At 32.7% G+C, this 25,768-nt stretch overlaps 1 protein-coding gene across 4 annotated transcripts in view; it reads left to right on the forward strand.

Moving 5' to 3' along the window:
• Window positions 1-25,768, forward strand: part of LOC117170698 (ryanodine receptor) — a 99,379-nt gene that overhangs the window by 50,741 nt on the left and 22,870 nt on the right. The window contains exons 5-41 of one of the 4 annotated variants that reach the window (XM_033357679.1): window positions 3,698-3,775; window positions 3,890-3,965; window positions 6,383-6,495; window positions 6,581-6,780; window positions 6,903-7,088; window positions 7,180-7,351; window positions 7,438-7,607; window positions 7,680-7,804; window positions 7,917-8,287; window positions 8,367-8,698; window positions 8,789-9,788; window positions 9,872-9,980; window positions 10,053-10,261; window positions 10,692-10,791; window positions 13,112-13,310; window positions 13,472-13,845; window positions 13,955-14,186; window positions 14,289-14,318; window positions 14,576-14,720; window positions 14,813-15,108; window positions 15,194-15,727; window positions 15,822-16,054; window positions 16,151-16,253; window positions 16,335-16,493; window positions 16,633-16,748; window positions 16,857-17,396; window positions 17,469-18,293; window positions 18,381-18,535; window positions 18,938-19,109; window positions 19,221-19,498; window positions 19,577-19,797; window positions 19,867-19,957; window positions 20,056-20,682; window positions 20,763-20,916; window positions 21,025-21,816; window positions 21,903-22,921; window positions 23,006-23,377. In XM_033357679.1, coding sequence (XP_033213570.1) covers window positions 3,698-3,775; window positions 3,890-3,965; window positions 6,383-6,495; window positions 6,581-6,780; window positions 6,903-7,088; window positions 7,180-7,351; window positions 7,438-7,607; window positions 7,680-7,804; window positions 7,917-8,287; window positions 8,367-8,698; window positions 8,789-9,788; window positions 9,872-9,980; window positions 10,053-10,261; window positions 10,692-10,791; window positions 13,112-13,310; window positions 13,472-13,845; window positions 13,955-14,186; window positions 14,289-14,318; window positions 14,576-14,720; window positions 14,813-15,108; window positions 15,194-15,727; window positions 15,822-16,054; window positions 16,151-16,253; window positions 16,335-16,493; window positions 16,633-16,748; window positions 16,857-17,396; window positions 17,469-18,293; window positions 18,381-18,535; window positions 18,938-19,109; window positions 19,221-19,498; window positions 19,577-19,797; window positions 19,867-19,957; window positions 20,056-20,682; window positions 20,763-20,916; window positions 21,025-21,816; window positions 21,903-22,921; window positions 23,006-23,377 — 10,908 coding nt within the window. Of the gene's footprint in view, window positions 1-3,697; window positions 3,776-3,889; window positions 3,966-6,382; window positions 6,496-6,580; window positions 6,781-6,902; window positions 7,089-7,179; window positions 7,352-7,437; window positions 7,608-7,679; window positions 7,805-7,916; window positions 8,288-8,366; window positions 8,699-8,788; window positions 9,789-9,871; window positions 9,981-10,052; window positions 10,262-10,691; window positions 10,792-11,710; window positions 11,811-13,111; window positions 13,311-13,471; window positions 13,846-13,954; window positions 14,187-14,288; window positions 14,319-14,575; window positions 14,721-14,812; window positions 15,109-15,193; window positions 15,728-15,821; window positions 16,055-16,150; window positions 16,254-16,334; window positions 16,494-16,632; window positions 16,749-16,856; window positions 17,397-17,468; window positions 18,294-18,380; window positions 18,536-18,925; window positions 19,110-19,220; window positions 19,499-19,576; window positions 19,798-19,866; window positions 19,958-20,055; window positions 20,683-20,762; window positions 20,917-21,024; window positions 21,817-21,902; window positions 22,922-23,005; window positions 23,378-23,617; window positions 23,731-25,768 lie in introns of all 4 variants that reach the window. The other 3 variants (XM_033357678.1, XM_033357677.1, XM_033357676.1) reach the window with 3 other exon arrangements.

A 25,768-nucleotide genomic window follows, 5' to 3' on the forward strand; every position in this document is an offset into this window, starting at 1 on the left:
CCGATTTATATCCCCTAAAATCCGTAAAAATGCATTAGTCCCCTGATATCCTCTGAACTTCGTGAGAATGCTTACTTATCACATAAAATCTTCTAAAATTATATGACTTTTTTAGAAAGCCCTTAAAGCTTTTTGGAATCTTTATAAATTTATTGAAATAAAGTTCAATCTTTTTAAATCTCTTAAAATCCTTCGAAATACCGTAAAATCTTTAAAACTTCTTTATACCTATTAAAATCCTTCAGAATCCTTCGAAATCTTTGAAAATATTTTGAAAATCCCGTAAATCTTTTCATATCTCTTTAAATCTCGCCAAATCTTAGATCTTCCGATAAAATCCCTTTATATGCTTAAAAACTCATAAAAATACTTTGCATGAAATCCTTTAAAGTCTTTTGGAATCTCTGAAAATTGTTTATAATATTCAGAAATCCCTGGAAATTCCGTTAAACCTTTTGAAAACCCCGAAACTCCTTTAAAATCCCATGAAATTTTTGAAACCCGTTAATGTATTTTAAAATCCATTAAAGTCCTTAAAATTCCTTGAAAATCATTTGCAAATCCATCAAATCTGTTCAATCTCTTTAATCCTTTCGAATTTACGAAATATCATTAAAATCTCCTGATATTCTTCGAAAGTCATAAAAATACTTTGGCACTACATTAAATCGACTAAAATTCTTTAAAATCCCGCGAAATTGTGTTGTTACGCATCGTATTGTCGTTTATAGTATTCCAAAATTTATAGAAAATCCGTTAAATCTCTTGAAATTGCTCAAAATTCTGTAATATCCCGTGAAATTTTTGACATCCTTAAAGTCCTTCATAATTTTCAGAAATCTCTTACAATTCCGTTGAATTATTTGAAATCTTTTAAATCCCTCTTAATTTTCAAAATCTTTTCAAAATCCTCTAATATCCTTTCAAGTTTGTTTAAATAATTCAGTGCTACATGAATTCCTTTAAAAATCTTTTGAAATTCCGTGACGTTTTTAAATATTTCAAAATCCCTTAAAATTGGTTGAAATCCTCTTCCATAATAGAAATTGATTTAGATATCTTCAAATCCCTTTAAATCTGTTTAAATCTTCTAAAATCTTTGCAAAAGTTTTCGAATTCACTGAAATCTCTTGTAATAACTTCAGATCCTTTCAGATCTTGCAAATCTTTTTAAAATCCCCTGATATTCGTCAAAATACGTTAAAATATTTCGGCATTACATTAAATTATTTAAAATTCTTTGAAATACCCTGACTTTTTTCAAGCTTTATATTTTTTTTATAACATTCGGAAATCCTTTGAAATCTCGTTAAATCTTTTAAAATCCTATAAAATCCTCTTAAATCTATGGATATACTTTTGAATATTTTAAAATTTCCTACAATCCTTTAAAATCTTTCGGAATCTCTCGAAAGCTCTTAAAATATATGAAAATTCCTTAAAATATTTTAAAAGCTATTCAAGTTCCTCAAAATTCTTTAAAATCTTTTAAAACTACATTATGTCTTTTAAAATCTAACGAAATCCTCGAAATTTCAAGGATACGCTCCTGAATCATTTGAAATCACTTTTAAGTGATTGGAAATTATTATTTGAGTTATTTGAAATGATTTAAATTGAATAGAGATCGTAATAATCTTATTAAAAATCCTTTAAAACGATTGAGCTCCTAGAAATTCCTTAAAATCCGTTAAAAACTGTGAAATACCATCAGACCCCTAAAAATCTTTAAAATTCAGTGGAATCTTTTAAATCTGTGGAAAAATTTCCCAATCTCTTAAAGTTCCTCACAATATTTCAAAATCCATTGAAATATTTTACAAGCCAGTTAAATTCCTCGAAATCTCTTCAAATCATTTACAATATTAAGGAATCTTTTTGAAATTCCGTTAAATCATTAGAAATCCTATGAAATCCTCTAAAATCCAAGAATTTAAATTTTCCAAGATCTTTAAAAATCCCTTAAAATATGTTAAAATCTTATAAAATCTCTTTGAATCTATTATAATCGTCAATTTCACATTAAAATCATTAAATCTTTGGAAATCCTTCAAAATCTCACGACTTCTTATGAAATATTTCGAAATTTCTTAAGATCCTATAAAATATTCAAAAATATATTGAAATCCGTGAAAATCGTTTTCTTAATTTCTTAAAATCCACTTAAATCCTTAAAAATCCACCGAAATCCTTCGATTTCCGTCGAGTTACTTTGAAATCTGACAAAGTTTTTGAAAATACGATTATACTCCTTTATGTTACTGAACATTTTATAGAATCCATTTTAAAAAGTGAGACGATTTCTAAGATTATACTAAGGTAATTTCTTGAAACTCTAGAAATCTTGAAAAATCATTTGAAATCATACCCTAAAACATTTCTTATTCCTTGAAATCTTTAAAAAAAATTCAAGATCTCACGAAGTACCTGAAAGGCTTTAGAAATTTTTCAATCATTTCAAATTCCTTTTAATGTCGTTTACTGTTGTCCATGCTAAAATTTCAAAAATGATTATTACGTAATTAATGGACGTTCCCTTATAAGAAGATAAATTTTTGTAATAAATGCTTTTTTAGTCTTAAAAATGACTATACAAATTCAGGCTAAAATATTCACTTTGGACTAAATATATAAATATTTTTAACGATATAAATTGCCGTACCATATATGCGATATATGAAATTATAAGAATAGTAATCCATTTCCAATTATATTGAGGCTATTAAACCGGAAATTAAATTACCAACTACTTAATTAAATTAAACCCCGCACCAACAGTTTTCATCTTTATATAGCACCATCTTGTCTTGTCTAACTAACACCATGCTTCTGCTTACCACTTAGTGTGGAATGATATCTTTTTGTTGTTTTTTTTTTATTTTCCAGTCTAGTAAAAAAATAGACTTGAGCATAAATTATTTATTTAGGAAAAATATGAATGAGAAGTCATACATTAGCACTAAAGCTGAATATAAACTAGCTGTTGTGAAAGTAATTAATCATTGTTTGCTGAGACTATGCTTGACATTATCTTTCATCGTTGCCTTTATGTTTCCTGGGCTATAATGGAAAGCTGAATCATGGAATATGAACTATGTGCTCTACTAGAGAATAAATTTATTGTGTGAATATCTTCTGCAACTAGATTGTGACTAGCCTAACTGCTTCGGTTAATTTCTTATGGCCTTCTCTTAGACTAATTGATATTTCTTATTTTAATTTAAATTATCAATATAATATAAATATCAATATATCGATAAATAAAAATAAAATAAAATTTTTTAGAATAATGAAAATATTTTTATTGGGATTTTATAATTCTAGAACTTGTATATATTCTTTTTTTTAAGAAATAATTTCAGGTTCTCTGGAACTATTGAAAATTCTGGATCAAGAAGTTTTAAATATTATCTGTGACTAATCAAATCGTTTATATCCTTCAGGTTCAGGAATAGTAACTAAACTTTTATTTTCAAATTGGAAAAATTGAACGTTTTTCGTTTGAAAAGTATTTATTTTTTTCAAAAATAATATTTTTGGTTTAATTTAATATTATAAAACTTTGTTAAGAAGATAAACCATTTGTAATTATTCTATAATGAAAAAGTCTAATAAATCGATTTTATTTGTAAATAATAGTCAATCATGAATTAATTTGTGTGATTGAATTTCCTTAGATAAAAATTGTATCTTTTAGGGTAAAGGTACAGGATCAGGACACAGGACTTTACTTTACGGTAACGCAATTCTTCTCAGGCATCTCAATAGTGACATGGTAAGTTTAAAAAAAGATAAATATACATTTTTATTGTCAAATTTTTTTAAAACTTGAATAGAATTTGGTGAAACTTTTCCAAAATTAAAAATGTCTTTTTACATTTTGTTTTAGTACTTAGCATGTTTATCAACGAGTTCGTCGAATGATAAACTTGCTTTCGATGTCGGTCTACAGGAGCACTCTCAAGGTAAAATACGAATTATTTGTTCAATGTAAAACCAGAAATATTTATCAACACTGTAAACATAAAATTTTAAAAATGCATCATTCGGACATGTGTTGACGGAAAAATTAGTTTTTTCAATGTCAATCCTTTCAATGAGAAACTCTTATCATAATTTCATCAACATTTACTTAGTTTATTAATTGCATGACTTCATTAAAAAAAATTTAAAAAAAACATTGTTTGGAAAGTTATAGACATGGAATTAGTTTCTTCAATGTCAGTCTTTTTATTTTTAGTCTCTTGTTAAGAGTCATAGAAAAGAGTAGATAATAAAGCCAATTCTATTTTATTCTGAAGTTGCAGTTTTATTGAAACAATAAAATAAATTAAAAAGAGGCTATAAATAAAAAGATTCACATCGGAAAAACGATTTTCTTGTTGAAAAATGGCCAAATACTGCATTTTTTATTGATTTTGTTTACAATGTCAACAAGAATCAAACTAAGAAGAAATTTCCATCATCCAAATTTCTTGCAGCATAACATAAAAAACCTACAATTATTGAAAATTATATAAAACGCACTTTCAACAAATAATTTGTTACAAATTTTTTCTTATTATATTGTAACAAAACAAATTCAACTGATTTTTAGCTACTAAACTTGGCGATTAAAACAATTTTCCTATTTCTCACGAGCACTGAAAATGACAAATAGAAAAAATTGACATTTTTTCGTGATATTTGTTTATTTATAAATAAAAATTAAAAACTGGATAAAAAATGGGAAATGTTTTTCTAATAGAACTTATGGCAGTGTTTTTAGTATGCTACCATAGGATGAATATTTTTAGTAGAAAATTCATCTTTTCTTTTTAATTTATGTTTTTAGTTAAAAATTCAACTTTTTGGTTAGGAATTCATATATGTTATTAAAAATTAGCCTTTTTGGTAGAAAATTCGTATTTTCGTTTATAATTTCATCTTTTTGGTTAAAAAGTTTCACAGCTGGGTTTTAAAATTGAAAAACCTTCATACAAATTTTAAAAACATTTTTCTTTCTCTCTTAAAAATTTAACTTTCTGTTTGAGAATTCTTCAGTTGAATTGAAAATTAGTCTTTTTTGGTACCAAATTAATCTTTTCGTTTGATAATGCATCTTTTTTATTAGCAAATTCGACTTTTTGTTTAACAATTCTCTAATTTTGTTAAAAATTCGTTTCGTCGGTATAAAATTTAACTTTTTGTTTAAGAATCAATATTTTTGGTATAAAATTAAACAACTAGATTTTTAAGTTAAGCTACGTTCTTAAAAATTGAAAAAAAATGTTTAAAGTTCAACTTTTGGTTAAGAGTTCTTGAATTTAATCGAAAATTCATCTTTTTTGGTAGTATATTATTGTTTTTGTTTAAAAACTAATCTTTTTTAATTGACAATTCAAATTTTTTGTTGAGAAGTCTAGAATGATGTTAAAAATTCATTTTTTTCGTTGCAAATTTTATTACTAGGTTTTAAGTTGAACTGTTTTCTTAAAAATGCGTTTTTTGGTTAACGATTCAAAGTTTTAGTTAAAAATCCATCTCTTGGGTTATAAATCGAATTATTTAGTTAAAAATGCCTCTTTCTTTGTTGAAAAATTACTTTGGTAATTGAATATTTATGATTCCATTTTTTATTGAAAATAGTTATTTATAAGTCAGAAATAATCTTTTTGTTAAAAATGAATTATTTGGTTAAAAATTCGTTTTTGTTAAAGATTAATCTTGTTTAATTGAAAATTAAACTTCTGGGTTGAAAATTCTTGTATTTTGTTGAAAATTCGTCTTTTTTGGTATGAAATAAAATTTCTAATCAAAATGTCATATTTTGTATTTGATAATTCAACTGTTTTGTATAGAAAATATGTCGTTTTTTCTTGAGAGTTCAGTAATTTAGTAAAATAAATCAAGTATTTCGTAGAAAAATTGTAGTCTTTATTATTTAAAATCAGTTTATCTAATTAAAAGTTTAACTATTCAATTTTTGGTTGACAATTTACCTTTCTTAGTTTAAAAATTCAATTATATCCGGATTAACTGTTACATAATATTCAATTAGACAAAGTTCAACATATAGTCAAAAAATCACTTTTTTACTTCAATTGTTAATTTATTACTGAAACCTACGTAACTTTTGGCGGGAGAGGTATAACAGAATCAACGGTTATCAATGAGGATGGGGGGGGGGCGTCAAAAAATGCCAAAAATTGGTAACATAGTTTATGAATGATCCCTAAGGTGTGGGTGACATTCAGTGTTACGCTAATATGAAAGTTGCATACACATGCTATAGAAAAAGTGTTAGGGGGGAGGGTAGAAATTGGCAGCAAAAAGCTTAAATTATTTTTTAAACAACTCCACACTGGGTTCTTTTAATTAAATGATCTTTACAATTATGAAGGAGAGGCTTGCTGGTGGACTGTTCACCCAGCATCAAAGCAGAGATCAGAGGGAGAAAAGGTGCGAGTTGGTGACGATTTGATCCTCGTGTCCGTCGCAACAGAAAGATACTTGGTAAACATTCTTACATATTTTTGAAATAACATTTAAAATTGTGAATGTTTTATGTTAACAAAAAATAATGACTTAATTTTTACAGCACACAACTAAAGAAAATGGTTTATCAGTAGTAAACGCTTCCTTCCATGTCACACATTGGTCTGTTCAACCTTACGGAACTGGTATAAGTCGGATGAAATACGTTGGTTATGTGTTTGGAGGAGACGTTCTTAGGTTTTTTCATGGTGGAGACGAATGCCTCACCATACCTTCGACATGGAGTACAGCTACGAATCAAAAGTATGAAATATATTACTGCTCCTTTCCTGCAAACGATTTTAATCGATAAATGTAGTAAAGTCCCTAGAGTTTCAATGTTCATTAATATTAAACTTTGGTAATTCTTCGAATAAATTTTGCAGTATGGTTATTTACGAAGGAGGAAGTGTAATGAGTCAAGCTCGATCCTTGTGGCGATTAGAACTATCCAGAACAAAATGGTCTGGTGGATTCATCAACTGGATGCATCCAATGAGAATCAGGCATTTAACCACAGGTCGTTATCTTGGTGTTAATGAAGCAAACAATGAACTCTACCTTATAGATAGGTAAATTACAAAATATATTTGATAAACAAGCAATTATTAGCTTAAAGTTTAATGTAATCAATTTATTTTTCTTAATGATTTATTATTATAGAAAAGAGGCAACCACAGATAGATGTAATTTTTTACTACGGCAAGAAAAAGACGATCAAAAAGTTGCTCTAGAAGACAAAGACTTAGAAGTAATTGGAATGCCTATTATCAAATATGGAGATTCTACAGTCATCATGCAACATGCACAAACAAGTCTCTGGGTTTCATACAAGGTAAATAAGATTTCACGAATTCGTAATAATTTAATGATTTTGTTGTATACCAAAGAATGAGCTTATTTTTAACCATTGTCTGTCAGTCATATGAAACGAAGAAAAAGGGTGTTGGAAAAGTCGAAGAAAAACAGGCAGTTTTGCAAGAAGAGGGAAAGATGGACGATGGTCTAGATTTTTCTCGATCCCAAGAAGAGGAATCTCGAACAGCAAGAGTTATCAGGAAATGCAGCAGTCTCTTCACACAATTTATCACGTAATAACAAAACAAATAATGTATTTTAAACCAAATAATAAAATATTACTATTCAAATTATATCTCTTTCAGTGGATTAGAAACACTGCAGGTTGATCGAAGGGCTTCCCAATTTTTCCTCAATGTAAATCTCAACGAAATGGTTATGTGCCTTGAGGATCTGATCAACTATTTTGCTCAACCTGAAGACGACATGGGTAATTCCAGAATCAAATATAAAATTTCTAAGCATGAATACATGCAATTGGTAAAGTTGTATTATAAGTTTTCAAATTATAAACTTTCTAATTTTTTATCATCATTCTTTAGAGCACGAAGAAAAGCAGAACAAAATCCGTGCCTTAAGAAATCGCCAGGATCTCTTTCAAGAAGAAGGAATCTTGAATCTTATTTTGGAAGCTATAGACAAAATAAATGTCATCACTTCACAAGGATTTTTGGTGGCACTTTCCGGGGATGAAAGTGGACAAGCTTGGGACCAAATTTCAGGATACTTGTACCAACTTTTGGCTGCAATTATCAAAGGAAATCACACCAATTGTGCACAGTTTGCAAACAGTAATCGTCTAAACTGGCTCTTTAGTCGATTGGGTTCTCAAGCTTCTAGTGAAGGAACAGGAATGTTGGATGTATTGCATTGTGTACTTATTGATTCTCCAGAAGCTTTAAACATGATGAGGGTAATTATTTCTTTAATCTTCATACCTACTTAATTTAAGATTTTATTTACAGTAAATATTAACCTAATGTTTTCTGTAGGATGAACACATCAAAGTTATAATATCTCTACTGGAGAAACATGGAAGGGATCCAAAAGTATTGGACGTCTTGTGTTCCCTCTGTGTTGGTAACGGAGTTGCAGTTCGATCTTCGCAAAATAATATTTGTGATTTTCTTCTACCAGGAAAAAACTTATTATTGCAGACTCAATTGGTTGATCATGTAGCTAGTGTAAGACCAAACATTTTTGTTGGTAGAGTCGAAGGCTCTGCTTTATATCAAAAATGGTATTTCGAAGTCACTGTGGACCATATTGAGCGGACGACGCACATGATGCCTCATTTGAGAATTGGGTGGGCCAATACTGCAGGGTGAGAATCTATATCAATTATATTCCGGTTTATCAATTTCTGTTAACTTAAATGCAATAATAATTTTACCAATCCTTTAATTTATTTTAGGTACGTACCATACCCGGGTGGCGGTGAAAAGTGGGGTGGAAATGGTGTAGGTGACGACCTCTACTCCTTCGGCTATGACGGAGCCTATCTATGGACAGGAGGTAGAAAAAGTCAAGTGATGGATGAATTCACAGAACCCTTCATTAAAAAAGGCGACGTGGTCGGTTGTTCCCTAGATCTAACTGTTCCAGTTATAAACTTTGCCTTCAATGGAATGCCAATCAGTGGATCTTTTCGCAACTTCAACCTTGATGGAATGTTCTTTCCAGCCATTAGTTGCTCCTCAAAATTATCATGTAGATTCCTCCTTGGTGGAGATCATGGAAGACTCAAATTTGAACCCCCTGAAGAATTTTCTCCACTGGTCGAAAGTCTTCTTCCTCAGCAAATTCTTTCTCTGGATCCATGTTTTTATTTCGGAAACATGAACAAAGTGGTCATAGCTGGCCCTTGGCTCGTTGAAGATGACACAGCCTTCGTCCCAGCTCCAGTTGACACATCCATGATCAACTTACCCACTTATGTTGAGCAAATACGAGATAAACTTGCAGAAAATATCCATGAGATGTGGGCGATGAACAAAATCGAAGCTGGATGGATCTTTGGAGAACAGAGGGATGATCTTAATAAGATACATCCTTGCATTGTTCAGTTTGAGAGACTGCCAGCTGCTGAGAAACGATATGATACACAATTGGCTGTTCAAACCTTAAAGACAATTCTTGCTCTTGGGTATTATATAACAATGGACAAACCTCCATCCAGAATCAAGACTCTAAGGTTGCCAAACGAACCTTTTTTGCAAAGTAGTGGTTACAAGCCTGCACCACTTGATCTTAGTGCTATTAACTTGACGCCAAAAATGGAAGAACTTGTTGATCAATTGGCTGAAAATACACATAACTTGTGGGCTAAGGAACGAATTAGTCAGGGGTGGACATATGGGTTGAATGAAGATTCGGAAATGAGAAGGAGTCCTCATCTTGTTCCTTATCCTAAGGTAGTATTACAATTTTTTGTTAAAATTAAGTATGCATTCTCTCTACATTAGCGATAATATTTTTTATCGTTTGTAATGATAAGGTTGACGATGCTATCAAGAAAGCTAATCGAGATACTGCTAGTGAAACCGTTAGGACTTTGTTAGTTTATGGGTATATGTTGGATCCGCCAACTGGAGAACAACACGAGGGTAATTTTTTTGTATATATTACTTTTCGACCAAATAAACATTTTATCTTTCAAATATTCCTTATTTTTATAGCATTGCTTCTAGAAGCAAACAGACTACGTCAGCTATCATTTAGGACTTATCGAGTCGAAAGACATTATGCTGTCACGAGTGGAAAATGGTACTTTGAGTTTCAAGTTTTGACTGCTGGACCAATGAGAGTCGGATGGTCCAGGGCCGATTGTCCGCCAGGAAATATGTTAGGAAACGATGATAGTACCTGGGCGTTTGATGGTTATAATGTAAGTTCGCATTGATATCTCTTTATAGTCCAGTTTAATCAGAAGCAATTGAAAAGTTCAGTTTAAAACTTTTAGTTTAAAATTGAAATTTTCGAACTGAATTGAAAACGTCTGAAGATAAATTTAATATTTTCAAACAATAGTAAATTATGACTCATCTAATGTGTCTGATTGCAAGTGATTGCAGTAGGGCACTAATTCCAAGAGTACACTGATGACAGATCTTCTGTGCTCGTTATTTTCCAAATTTCTAGGACTTGATACCATATTTTGCCTTTTTTGACCATTTAAGAGTGTGTTTTTTTAAGTATGGTAAGATGATTGAGAACCAGGAATGTCAATTACAGTCATTTAAAATGACTAACAGTTGTTAATAAGATTATAAAAGCCTATTAAAATTATATATCAAATAATTCGTCGTAAACATTAGGTGACCAAAGTACACGGTGGTACCAGCGAGACTTTTGGTCATAAATATCAAGTGGGCGATGTAGTCGGCTGTTTCATTGACGTCGCAGACAGAACGATCAGTAAGAGTTCCATTTACCCATAGCCAATTGCAGTCTACGACTCTTACATCCTTTGTTTTTCTTTTTGTTTCTGGTCACTACTTGTCTCAGTCTCGCTCTATGTTTATACATGTTGATTTTTGTTTTTGCATCCTTTCCCAAGAGAATGAAATAGAATTTCATTCAATCAACCATTTTGATATTGATCGTTTAAATCTGGAGACTCACTGTCCAATCATCACGAAAAATACTTTCCTCATTTATTTGTTTCAAATTAAACCTATGACTAATGTTTCTAAAAATAAAGCTATTTGAAGATTTATTATGTTCAAAGTTTTATTAGATTACTCTTGGGACCTATTAATCTTTATAATTTAGTTTTTCTTCATGTACTTGTAAATAATCTTCTGCTTTTCATAATAGAATTTAGAACATTAGCTTCAAGCGCATTTTTAAAATATTATTTACTAGGATTTAAAGTTTCGCTTGCACTTTAGCTTAGGTCCTATTCTGTAAATCTAAATTTTGTTGCTACTTCTTTATACACAGCTATAGTTGCATACAATCTTATTGACAATGATCAGTAAATAAATCGCGGAGAATTCAAGTAGGAACTATTTATAATTCTTTCGAAAAATATTAAGTCACATACTCTAAAAATTATATTAGCAAGCAGTTTTATTGACCCCATACCATTTATCCATTGTTCCCTAACAGCCTTAACGCATTACTTTTTCAGTTTCATAAATTAAGAATTATGATTCATAGCATTTTTACATTTATAATATTTATATGGCGCTGAGAGCGTGTCAGGTGATCTTCATCGGTTTTATTATTCGATTTCTGGTTCGATCAATTGTTAATATAAATATCAAGTAGAAATTTGAATAAAAATTTTAGAAAAAAATTCAAAATGTACACCATTGATGTTTCTTTCAAGGAGGAAAAAGTATACTCGGGGTCTGCTGAAACATTCGGCAAACAATGGCAGGTTGGAGACGTTGTCGGGGTTTTCCTGGATCTTATTGATCGAACAATTAGTAAGGCGGAATCTTTAGGCGAAAGTTTCAGCTGCCATTTCAAAGCTAAATAATCTGGCTGTCGAAGTAGATTACTGGATATCAATACTCCTATAGCTAAATTAATATTTAATTTGCTTACATTTGTGTATGCCAAAAGAATTTTATTTACTCTTTATATTAATATATATATTTTTTTATTATTCATTAATAGTACTTTATCAAAATAATAGCTTTGTTTCGTCATACAATATATAAGCCGCAAGGATTTTTAATCAAAGACTTACATTCTAAAATAATAGTTCCTGAAAATATCTGTAAAATTGAAGATATAAATCTAACATTAAATTTTTGGTATCCATTATTCTCTTTAGTGACCGATAGCAAAGTCAGAGCTTTTACTCATTACTACCTTACACGCTTAGCATTAATAATCAGCGATCACCAATTTTATAGGATAAATGCATATTATATAGAATCCGAAATTAATTCGCATTTCTGAATATTTTGGCATGCACTTTCTGAACAATTCATTCTTTTAGATTAGGGTGGTCCTTTCGGGTGGATACTTACAATTTTTTCAGTGGACTCAAAAAACAATGTTATTGCTTAAAGTTCGGTTAAAAAATGTCAAAATCTATTTTGGAACCACCCTATCCTATTGTAAAGAGACTATAGGCTCATTTTTATTTTCAAATATTTTTGAAACTTACTGTGATCTTCCAATTTTTTAAATAGAACAAATTATCAATAACACACATTTATTTGTCGTACTTTTTATATATTTATTCAAGATATAAATAATTAAGCATTATTTGTAATTATTAACACACTTACAAAATTGTTGTATTAACAGTCCAGAAAATGTATTGATGTATTAATCTGAAGTACTTGCACACAACGGACTCAATATGTTCTCAGTGTTTAACAGAAAATTTTGTCGCCCTTTCTTGTTTTCCCCATCTAACACGTCTTATACAAGTACACGTAAACTCATTCTGAGTGTACATATAATGCGGTTTTCGCTTTTTTGTTGCTTGTCCATTTGCTCGTTCATTATAAGTTCGATGCGAACGATAAGCTGACTAATTTATAATTCTGATATTATATAATTATATTCTTATTTTTCAATACAATTTTTTAAACTTAGGTGCAAACCAGATAATAAAATCGCTGTACCATAGTCGGTTGCATGAGAAATTTCTTTACCTAGTTGTTTGATGCAGTTAAATCCTTCTTTTAAAGAAGTTTGAGTCAGCCATTCGTTTAATATTTTTAATTTGATTTCAAGTTTATTTTAATTAATGATTCAAACTATTAAGGTTTTTCACTCAACGGAGAACTTCTCATGGATGCTCTTGGAGGAGAAACATCATTTGCTGACGTCCAAGGAGAGTCATTTGTACCAGCTTTTACTCTAGGGGTTGGACAAAAGGCTAAGTTGACTTTTGGCCAGGATGTGAATACGCTGAAATTTTTTACAACGTGTGGTTTACAAGAAGGATATGAACCCTTTTGTGTGTAAGTTTATATTATTGAGCGCTCAGTTTAATCACAACTAAATTCCAAGAAATAATATATATATCAAATATTTCAGTGTGAAAGATACTTGTCACTGTTTATGCACATGAAAGTCTCTAGGTTAAAATAAAAGAATCAATTTTAATCCTTATTTTTATTAGGAATATGAATCGACCTGTGACCTACTGGTATACAAAGGATCAGCCAATTTTCGAAAATACTGACGATATGGCTGACACCAGGATAGACGTGGCAAGAATTCCAGCTGGTTCTGATTCTCCACCATGTTTAAAAATTTCCCATAACACGTTTGAGACAATGGAAAAAGCAAATTGGGAGTTTTTGAGACTTTCCCTTCCTGTCATTTGTGGCCCTTCATTCATTTCTGAAGGAGAAAAGATGAGAAGGTGGCAGGAAATTAAAATGAAGCAAAACAGACTTTTGACTGAACAGATGGAACAAATGCAACAATCTACACCGTCTGCTCATATTGAGCAAATCATGAGATCCGGCTTCAGTATGAGCGACATTAAAGGTACAATTTTTTTGACCTTGTATCAGAGTTTTAATAATTTATGATGAAAAAATGCAGAGCCTTTAGAGAATAACGAGTAGCCATTAATTAAGATTAAATCATTATTCAGGACTACAAAGGAATTATTCTGAAGACGCAGCAGAAAATGATGAAATGATGAAGGAATCTCCACTTCCAGTACAACGAAACAAACCGTCAAGACCCCCTAGAAAAGGATCAATTACAGGATCTCGAGGTGTTGCTTTGAATCGAGCAACCAGTGAGGCAGAAATGAATGGCTTTGGTGAAGTAAATGGAGAAGCGAAGGACGATAAAAAAAAGCGTGGTCGATCACCTTTTCGGTAAAATTTAATTAAAATTATTTCGTATTGAATTTTGTATTGAATTACTGATGTTATTTAATAACTTTAAACATTAAACTTATTGGAATTTATTCCTCTTAGCAAGCGTAGTCACGAAATGGAAGACATCCCGTAAGTTATGGTGTTGACCTTGAAAAGAGTTTCACATATCCTTAGAATTCATTCTTTAGATAATACATATGTTTATTCGTTTATCCCTAATTGTTTTTGTGAAGACTGATTGTTATTTTGATAACAAGATTCCAATCATGGACTATGGCCCTTAACTCCTCAATACTTTTTGGATTTAATTTTAAATTAAACATTTCAAATTCTAGACAAAAATAACAATTTTTATAGAAAACTTATTTCAGTTCAAATGTCTCCAGATTTTTCTCGAGGAAGGCCAAATCACCAGATGCAAAGGCAAAGACGCCAGAACGATTCGCCAGATCTGATATTTCGGAAAGAAGTGTAAGACAGACTACTTTGGCAAAATCACCCAGCCGGACTGCCCAAGTTCGAGTATCTACAGTAAGACAATATTCATTGAATATATCTCTAAATTTTTTTCCAATTTCAAAAATATCTATGATGTATGGATATAAACGCACAAACTTTTTCAGACTGATTTAAAAATGGTGCCCCCGCAAATTCCAGAAAGGAACGCTCCAAAGGCAATGTCTGTTGTGACTGGAACTGGAGTGGAATCAATCGGAAATGAAATTTTCGATGCAGACTGCCTGAAATTAATGAACGAATATTTTTATGGCGTTCGAATTTTCCCAGGACAGGATCCAACTCATGTTTATGTTGGTTGGGTCACATCCCAGTATCATCTTCACACTAAAGATTTTAATCTATCGAAAGTTCGAAAAGCATCAGTAGTCATTGTTGATAACTATGATCGACCTATCGATCAGTGAGTTCTTTACGAAGTTCAAAAAATATATTTGTTCGCAATCAATTATTATAATTTTATTAATGATCTTTATTTCATAATTTAGGGTCGATCGTCAAAGTTGCTACATGGTTAGAGCGGATGAGCTCTATAATGAAGTGACTCAAGATGCATCAGGAAAAGGTGCATCCCAAGGAATGTTCGTAGGTTGTTTTGTGGACACAGCTACTGGTTATATAAGCTTCACTTGTGAAGGAAAAGAAACAAGCCATAAATTCAAAATGGAACCAGACACGAAACTTTTCCCAGCAATATTTGTGGAAGCGACTAGTAAAGAAATTTTGCAAATTGAACTTGGAAGAACATCGACCACTTTGCCCCTATCAGCTGCTGTTTTACAGAACTCTGAACGTCACGTGATTCCTCAATTTCCACCGAGATTAAAAGTCCAGTGTCTAAAACCCCATCAGTGGGCACGAGTTCCCAACCAGACACTTCAAGTTCATGCTTTAAAACTTTCGGATATCAGAGGTTGGTCAATGCTTTGTGAAGACGCAATTTCGATGCTGGCTTTGCACATACCAGAGGAGGATAGATGTATTGATATCCTAGAATTAATAGAAATGGATAAGATGCTTAGGTAGAGTTTTATTAAAATGATTTTGTTTTGTAACTATAAATTTTAATGCTCTCATCCAAACAAGGAAATTTCAATATATCTAATCTGATTACAGTTTTCATGCACACACTTTGACACTTTATGCAGCATTGTGTTACCAATCAAATTACAGAGCTGCTCATGCGTTGTGTCAACATGTTGATCAAAAACAATTGTTGTATGCCATAAGAGCAGAATACATGTCTGGACCTCTTCGTCAAGGGTTCTACGATGTGCTTATATCGTTGCATCTGGAATCCCATGCTACCACTATGGAAGTTTGCAAAAACGAGTATGTCATTCCAATAGGTGAGAAATCAAAGGACTATGGAGATTTATTATAAAAAAAAAATAACAGGCCAAGGTCATATGATTATAAGTTTTCCCAAATGTCTTTTTTATTAGGTCAAGAGTTAAAAGATTTGTATGAGGATCCGGAAATGAAACACAGCTTGAGATACTTAGAAACAGAGTCTGTTCGTCCTCAGATGAAAATGAGTGAAATAGGGTAAGTCTTCAAGTTATGAGTCTCTTATGTCCTATCTCACAAATTAAAGAATACATCTTATAAAGATTATATTCTTCTCAGGGAAAACCATAGCATCGAGAATATAAGAGGACTATATAGTCCCCATTTTCCTCTTGATATTGTTCGAGACTACGTGATGATGGCTCTGAATGAAGCAGTGGAGGTCAATCAGGTTCACAACAGGGACCCGATTGGAGGCAGTAACGAGAATCTATTTTTGTATGTAAGCGACGTCTTATTGACGCTTCCGTTTTTTATAAATTTTCAAGAACATATTTCTAAGAATCTGTGAATTAAAAAATATTTCCAAGATCCTTCTTCAATCTTATTTGTACCTACACATTCCTTACTATTTCAGACCTTTGATAAAACTAGTGGACAGGCTACTCCTAGTTGGGATGTTGAGGAACGAAGATATAAAGAAGTTACTCATTATGATAAATCCAGAAACGTGGGATGTCACCTTCGATAAGGGTATATCTATTTTTAAAAGCATATGTGTATCTGAATCTTTCTTGAACCTCAATTCGTTCAAAACTAACTTATTATGATTCTTCTTTTTAATATTCTCGTTCATTACAGAAGGAAAAGATGAACACAAGAAAGGACTCCTGCACATGAAAATGGCAGAAGGGGCAAAACTGCAGATGTGCTATCTGCTTCACCACTTGAATGACATCCAGTTGCGTCATCGTGTAGAGTCTATAATCGCTTTTAGTCACGATTTTGTTGGAGAACTTCAAACCGATCAACTTCGACGATACGTAGAAATCAAACAATCCGATTTGCCATCAGCTGTAGCTGCAAAAAAGACACGAGAATTTCGATGTCCTCCTCGTGAGCAGATGAATGCTATTTTGAACTTTAAAAATCTTGAAGGAGAAGATAACGACAATTGTCCTTGTGGAGAGGAACTTATTGCAAAAATGAACGAATTCCATAGTGATCTGATGTCTTATGTGTCACTACATGCTCTTCAAGAAGCTGCAGATGCTGCAAATGAGGTGTTGGAAATTGAGAAACCTGGAGCCATGAAGAGACTCTTCAATTTTATTAATACTGTTAAAGAACTTGAAGACGAACCGAAAGTTGAACCAGAACCAGAGAAGAAGACACCCGAAGGTACACACAATACCTACTTTCACCTAATCAAATTTAGGAATCCATCATAATGAATATCGTTTTCTGTTACAGAGGTATTTCGCAAAGTCTTGATAGCAACCATCGTAAAATGGGCAGAGGAGTCACAAATTGAAACACCTAAGTTGGTACGTGAGATGTTCAGCCTACTCGTTCGTCAATACGACACAGTTGGTGAATTAATTCGTGCCTTAGAAAAAACCTATGTCATCAATAGTAAAACCAAACAGGATGTGGCCGAAATGTGGGTAGGATTAAGCCAGATCCGAGCTCTACTGCCTGTTCAAATGTCGCAGGAAGAAGAAGATCTTGTGAGAGAAAGACTTTGGAAACTTGTCAACAATCATACATTCTTCCAGCATCCTGATTTGATTAGAGTACTAAGGATACATGAGAACGTTATGGCAATCATGATCAATACTCTTGGTAGAAGAGCTCAAGCTCAGTCTGATGGTCAGGCTCAGGCTCAAGCTCCGGCAGCAGAAGGTGAAGCTACTTCTAAGGAGAAGGACACATCTCACAATATGGTTGTTGCTTGTTGTCGATTTTTGTGCTACTTCTGCAGAACATCTAGACAAAATCAGAAAGCCATGTTCGATCATTTTGATTTTCTTTTGGAGAACAGTAACATTCTGTTATCTAGACCATCTTTGAGAGGATCCACTCCACTTGATGTGGCATACTCGTCGCTTATGGAGAACACAGAATTGGCACTGGCTCTCCGGGAACATTATCTGGAGAAAATTGCTATTTATCTTTCACGTTGTGGACTACAGTCCAATTCAGAATTGGTTGAAAAGGGTTACCCTGATTTAGGTTGGGATCCTGTAGAAGGAGAACGTTATCTTGATTTTTTGAGATTCTGCGTTTGGGTCAATGGTAGGTTTCTTCTCAGTTCACGACATCATACTATTATTTTAATGATTTTCTTCAATTATTATCTCTCATCATTTTTTTCTATTTAAGGCGAAAGTGTTGAAGAAAACGCAAATCTGGTGATACGTCTTCTAATTCGAAGACCTGAATGTTTGGGTCCAGCTCTTCGAGGAGAGGGGGAGGGATTGCTAAGAGCAATTATGGAAGCTAACAAGATGTCCGAACGAATCGCTGATCGTCGAAAAGTAAGTTACCTCAATTTTCCCAGGCAGACAAACTCGATTGATCAGATAATCAATACGTCTCGTGAGTAATATAAATTTATCCAAGTTAATTTTGTATAGTACACCAGTGTCTAAAAGCACGTGAATGTTTCTGTTGGATTTCAAAAACTAATGGGCTCTAATAGAGCTGTATAAGTGATAGTTTAGAATAGTTTGACCCTTGTTTTAATATTTCCTCAATTTTGTGAAACTGAAGATAGTGGATTATAAAAAGAACTAGAATCTGCGCGAGATTTTGAGCCGAATTTTTTCTAGAGCTTTTAAGAATAGTTTGAGGGATTTTCTGAGCTTGAACGAGTTATTCTTTTCCATGCATGTTAGAAACCCTGTACTAATTTGGTATCAACTTAGCACTTTAACCAGGTGAATGATGAACTGGATGCAAACTCTGCTGGGGCTACATTTGAGCATCCATTACCTGAATCAGATGAGGATGAAGATTATATTGATACTGGTGCTGCTATTCTCAATTTTTATTGTACTCTGGTTGATTTACTGGGGCGTTGTGCACCAGATTCTTCTGTGATAGAACAAGGTAAATTATACAAGATATAAATATTTATATATTATACAAAATATAAATAACATTTATTTTTGTTCGAGTTCATGTTCTTTAAAATAATTTTATAATAAATATAATTTCCAGGAAAGAATGAATCTCTTCGAGCAAGGGCTATATTAAGATCATTGGTACCCCTTGATGATCTTCAAGGAGTTCTTTCACTTCGTTTTACGTTGCTAAATCCAGCTGCTGGTGAGGAAAGGCCAAAAAGTGACACACCATCAGGATTAATTCCAGGTCATAAGCAAAGTATTACTATGTTTCTGGAACGCGTTTATGGAATCGAGACACAGGAATTATTTTTCAAACTATTGGAAGAAGCTTTCTTACCTGATTTGAGAGCTGCAACAATGCTTGATCGGGTATGTTCAAGATATATGATGATAACATGTCAAGGAAAAAAAGATCAGGTTTTATCATAACTCTAATTTAATTTTCAGAATGATGGTTATGAGTCAGATATGGCGCTAGCAATGAATCGCTATATTGGAAACAGTATTCTACCCTTGTTGATCAAACACTCAAAGTTTTATAATGAGGCGGACAATTATGCTAGTTTACTTGATGCTACTTTGCACACCGTATATCGTTTGAGCAAGAACAGAATGTTGACGAAAGGACAACGTGAAGCAGTTTCGGATTTCTTGGTTGCTTTGACAAGGTTAGTTGCAAAACAGCTCTGGTGTACTTAGGGGTCATATTATTGTTAATGTGCTGTTTTTTCTTTCAGTCAAATGCAACCAAGCATGCTGCTGAAACTTCTTCGAAAGCTAACAGTTGACGTTTCTAACTTATCAGAGTACACAACAGTAGCTTTGAGGGTATGTTTAAGTAATTACGATTTGAATCAAATTAATTATAAAATCATCTTTAACTGTATGCGACTATAGAAATAAATCTACTCAAATTTACATTACAGCTCTTGACATTGCATTATGACCGTTGTGGAAAATATTATGGGTCAACTGGATCAAGTAGTTCCAGCCCATATGGTGCATCGAGTGATGAAGAAAAAAGGTTGACAATGGTCCTATTTAGTAACATATTTGACTCCCTGTCGAAAATGGACTATGATCCAGAATTATTTGGAAAGGCACTGCCATGCTTAACAGCCATAGGTTGTGCTCTTCCACCAGATTATTCATTATCTAAAAATTGTGACGACGAATGGTATGGAAGTAAATCAGCTTCTACTCAATCCTCTGATGGACCATATAATCCTCAACCCATCAACACTTCGAGTGTTGTGCTCAACAATGACTTGAATCAGATAGTTCAAAAGTTTTCGGAACACTATCATGATGCTTGGGCCAGTCGAAAGTTAGAAAACGGTTGGACCTATGGAGACCAGTGGTCAGATGCAAACAAAACTCATCCTCGATTAAAACCTTATAATATGCTGAATGATTATGAAAGGGAGCGATATAAAGAACCAGTTAGGGAAAGTTTGAAGGCTCTGTTAGCAATCGGGTGGAGTGTTGAGCATGCAGAAGTTGATGTGCCATCCACTAATCGAAATTCTTTGAGAAGATCTTCCAAAAGTCAGGTAAGCAACAAATATCATGTAAGCTTTCTTATCAGAATTTGTAACTTGGGGCAGACTAAATAATTTAGTGATGATTTTAGGGTGATTCTGCAAATCCGTTCAACTACAATCCTCATCCTGTTGACATGACTAACCTAACACTTAGCAGAGAGATGCAAAACATGGCAGAAAGATTGGCTGACAATGCTCATGACATCTGGGCAAAAAAGAAAAAAGAGGAACTCCTCACTGTTGGTATGTTTGAAGACTATTCAACAAAAACTTATAATATCTTTTACCAATACATATCTTCAGTACTAGATTAACAACAGACTGGATGATTCAAATACGGTTTGATTTCAGGTGGAGGAATACATCCACAACTAGTTCCTTATGATCTTCTAACTGACAAAGAAAAGCGAAAAGATCGAGAGCGATCTCAAGAATTCTTAAAGTACCTCCAATACCAGGGTTACAAACTTCACAAACCAAATCGAGGAGGAGAAACTGAGGTTGGTGGGGTTGGTGCGGCAGTTGAGCTCAGATTCGCCTACTCATTGTTGGAAAAGCTAATAGCGTACCTGGACAAAGCAACAATTAACATGAAACTCTTGAGACCTTCGGACACCTTCAGTAGAAGGACAAGTTTCAAAACTGCCACCAGAGATATCAAGTTCTTCAGCAAAGTTGTTTTGCCCCTGATGGAAAAATATTTCAGCACTCACAGGAATTATTTCATAGCTGTAGCAACAGCAACTAACAATATTGGTGCTGCGTCTCTGAAAGAAAAGGAAATGGTAGCTGCTTTGTTTTGTAAATTAGCCAGTTTGCTTCGATCGAGAATGGCTGCTTTTGGAGCAGATGTCAGGATCACCGTCAGGTGCCTTCAGGTTCTCGTCAAGGGCATTGATGCAAAATCACTAGTCAAAAACTGTCCAGAATTTATCAGAACATCCATGTTGACTTTCTTCAACAATACTGCTGATGATCTTGGCCATATTATTCTTAATCTACAAGAAGGCAAGTTTAGTCATCTCAGGGGAACACATCTGAAGACTTCTACTTCACTTTCCTATTTCAATAGTGTCATACTACCTGTACTGACTGCCATGTTCGATCATCTGGCAGCTTGCGAATATGGCAGTGACCTCTTGTGTAAGTAATTTAAAGATTTACAATCTAAAGCTTGAGATACTAGATTACATTTAGCGGATTAGAAATCATTCTCTTTTTCTTTTTAGTGGACGAGATTCAAGTAGCTTCCTACAAAATGCTAGCCTCTCTTTACACCCTAGGTGTGGATTCTACCTTGACTCAAGATCGAAAATACCTCAAAACAGAAATCGAGAGAAGCAAACCTAATTTAGGTTCCTGCCTGGGTGCTTTTTCGAGCTGTTTTCCTGTTGCATTCCTTGAACCTCATCTGAACAAACACAATCAATTTTCTCTTCTGAATCGAATAGCTGATCATTCACTGGAGGCTCAGGATGTAATGACTCGAATGGAATCAAGTATGCCAACGTTGGAAACAATTTTATCAGAAGTCGATCAATTCGTAGAATCTGATAAAACTTACAATGATGCGCCACACGTTGTAGATGTTATTCTTCCTTTGCTATGTGCGTATCTGCCTTTCTGGTGGGCTCAGGGTCCAGATAATGTGAATCCAACAGAAGGAGCTTTTGTGAGTATGGTGACCAGTGATCATATGAACCAACTTTTAAAGAACGTTCTCAAACTGATAAAAAAGAACATAGGAAATGAAAATGCACCTTGGATGACCAGAATTGCTGCCTATACGCAGCAAATAATTATTAATTCTTCAGAGGAGTTACTCAAAGACCCCTTCCTTCCCCTAGCTGAAAGAGTTAGAAAACGTACTGATAACATGTTTCATAAAGAAGAATCTCTCAGGGGATTTATTAAATCCTCGACTGATGACACTTCACAAATTGAGGCACAAATACAGGAAGATTGGCAACTATTAGTCCGGGATATTTATTCTTTCTATCCTCTTTTGATCAAGTATGTGGATTTGCAGCGTAATCATTGGTTGAGGAATAATATCTCTGAAGCTGAGGATATTTACAATCATGTCGCAGCTATTTTTAACATTTGGTCAAAGTCCCAATACTTCTTACGAGAAGAACAGAATTTCATATCTGCTAACGAAATTGACAATATGGTGTTGATTATGCCAACTGCTACTAGAAGACCTGCAGCAGTTTCGGATGGAGCAACTCCTTCTGCAGGTGGAAAGGTATCTCTCAGTTTCATTCTGATACTCGATCGATTTTTATTAACTTTGTATATTTTGGATATTAAAAAATGATTTCATCAACAGAAAAAGAAGAAACATCGTGACAAGAAGAGAGACAAGGACAAAGAAGTTCAGGCATCTTTGATGGTAGCATGTCTGAAACGACTTCTGCCAGTAGGATTGAATCTGTTTGCTGGTCGTGAGCAAGAATTAGTTCAACACTGCAAAGACCGATTCCTCAAGAAAATGCCGGAACATGACATTGCCGAATTTGCTAAAACACAACTCACTCTCCCTGATAAAATAGATCCAGCTGATGAAATGTCATGGCAACACTATCTCTACTCAAAATTGGGTCAACAAAAAGATGTTATAGAACCAGTCAAGGCTCAGCAAATTGATGATGTTGTTGCCAGAATAACAGATATGGCCAAAGTGCTTTACGGGCTTCACATGGTAAGTAAAATATTGCACGTTTCAAGTGATTCTTCATATAGGGAGTCTAAACATCAGCTCTGCCATCTGGAAATACATTTGGAAATTACAGATGAAAAAGAATTTAATCTTTAATTTTTGTTTCAAAATATGATTTATACTAACACGAGGTATCAGCTCTCTTTGGTGATTCAAAAAACCTCATGTCTTAATCTCATTATGGTTTTATTTTTCTTCTTTCTTTTCGTTTTCTTCGAGTAGATCGACCATCCACAGCAGCAAAGCAAAAGTCAATACCGATCAGTGGTTTCTATTCAACGAAAGCGAGCCGTCATTGCTTGTTTTCGTCAGATCTCCCTTCACTCCCTGCCCAGGTATCAGATTGCTTTTGTGTGCTCGGTTTTTGTAGTGTTTTGAGTTTGCTATCGTTGAAGTAGAAGCTTCAAAGTGCTCTTTTTAAGTGACATCTTTAGGTACATATGTAGAAGCTTAATATGCAGCATCAAAAGAGAAAAATAAAAATATTATTTTCAAGTAATAATAGGACTGTTCAAAAACTACGTCACGCTATTTTGAAAACGTGATACATGCGGATAATTACTTTCCCTTTTGAGGCCAAATTTTAATTCATTTTATTTTAGAAGTGTCTAAAATAAAAAACAAAACCGCATTAGTTTCTTTGTGCGTTTAAATCCGACAGAAATGTTTCATGCGGGCTTGCCTGTTTACGTTCGGATTTCTCCCATTTAGAATCAAGGCCACTGCAGGTCATATCCGAAACCGTTCTTATATCGGGAGTTGAGTGTAGTCGAATTTTCCACATACAAAGAGGAATTTTCCACCAAATGGTTAAATTCTTAATAAAAAAGATTAAACTTTAACAAAAAACATTTTATTGTAAATCAAATATTTGAATTTTCAAATTAAAAAAGACGACTTTTCTATCCCAGAGGAAGAATATTCGACAAATAATTTTCGACCAAAAAAGATGTCTTTTAAAAAGATAATTCAATTAATTCACAAACTATTTGAATTTTCAACAAAAATTATGCATCCGTAATAAAAAAACAGAAATGTTAACAAAGATTTTTAACTTTTGACTAAGTTGTTTCAATATGAAATCATTTATTCTTAATAAAAACTATAAGAGCTAATATTCCACCGAAAAAAATATTTAATTTTAAGACCAATGTAGAAGAATTAAACAAAAACAAAAAAAAATTCTTAACTAAAATTATAATATTTAATATTGCAACAAAAAACTTTTAATTTAAAGTCAAAGGCAGTTGAATTCAACCAAAAAAGACGAATTTTTAACAAATTAGTTGAATTTCTAAGCGAGACAGATTAATTGTTAACCAAACAGTTGTACTTACAACCAAAAAATATCAAATTTCTACCAAAAGTTATTAATTTTCAACTAATAAATATTTTTTATTCCAGAGACCAAAAAAATGTCTACCAAATTGCTGAATTTGACAGCAAAAAAAAAATTTCAACAACACAGTTAAATTTTTAATTGAAAAAGACAAATTGTTTAGAAATCAGTTGAATTGTCAACCTTAAATTGCAAAATATAAAAAAAAATGTAGATTTTCAACCAAATAATTGAATTATAAGCTAAAAAAAGATCAAATTTTAACCAAAAATTGAAGTTAAATTTATAGTAGAAAAACTCGATTTTCACCAAACAAATTTTTAATACAATAATTAAATTCTCAGCAAAAGAGATGTATCTTAACTGGTAGAATGATATTTTAGAATAGTGATTGGCTTTTAACCAAGTAGTTGAATTTTCAATCAGTGGAATTATTTCAAAAGGCAACCCCCCCCCCCCCCCCCCCCCCCCCCCCCCCCCCGTCAATGTGACATAATTTTAGAACGGCCCTAATCATCAATTTATGTAGCATATTTAATAAAAATATTATTTTCAACTTATATCGAGCGGTTTCATAGTTCATATTTAAATTTTTTGTGTTTCAAAACTTTATCATTTCGAAAGTATTGCGCGAATTACAAAATTAGAAACAATACTTTTTTAGTTTTTCTCGTGAATATTATTTTTAATTCTAATTAGGATTTATCTGACTTAAACCAGTACTTTCTGAATTTTCGCATATATGCGTTAATAAGGTGGTCCAAGAAAAGCTTTTGTTTCCCAAGGAGAAACGAACTTCTTATTGCGTAAGGTTTCCGTAAAATCAAATTCTGTTTTTTTTTTCTTGAAATTAGTCAATATTAACCCGTGCCCCAAAAAAAAACACAAACAAGCAGTTTTATGTACAATTTATATTGAAAACGATTTTTTAAACCAATTTTTTGGACATAACTGATTATTATTCTGTAAAAGAAAACTTTTCAAGTATTTTAAAACTATTTTTTGTTTTTACATTTATTTAAACAATTATAATA

The sequence above is a fragment of the Belonocnema kinseyi genome, chromosome 4 (genome assembly GCF_010883055.1).
Source record: "Belonocnema kinseyi isolate 2016_QV_RU_SX_M_011 chromosome 4, B_treatae_v1, whole genome shotgun sequence".
Lineage (NCBI taxonomy): Eukaryota > Metazoa > Arthropoda > Insecta > Hymenoptera > Cynipidae > Belonocnema > Belonocnema kinseyi.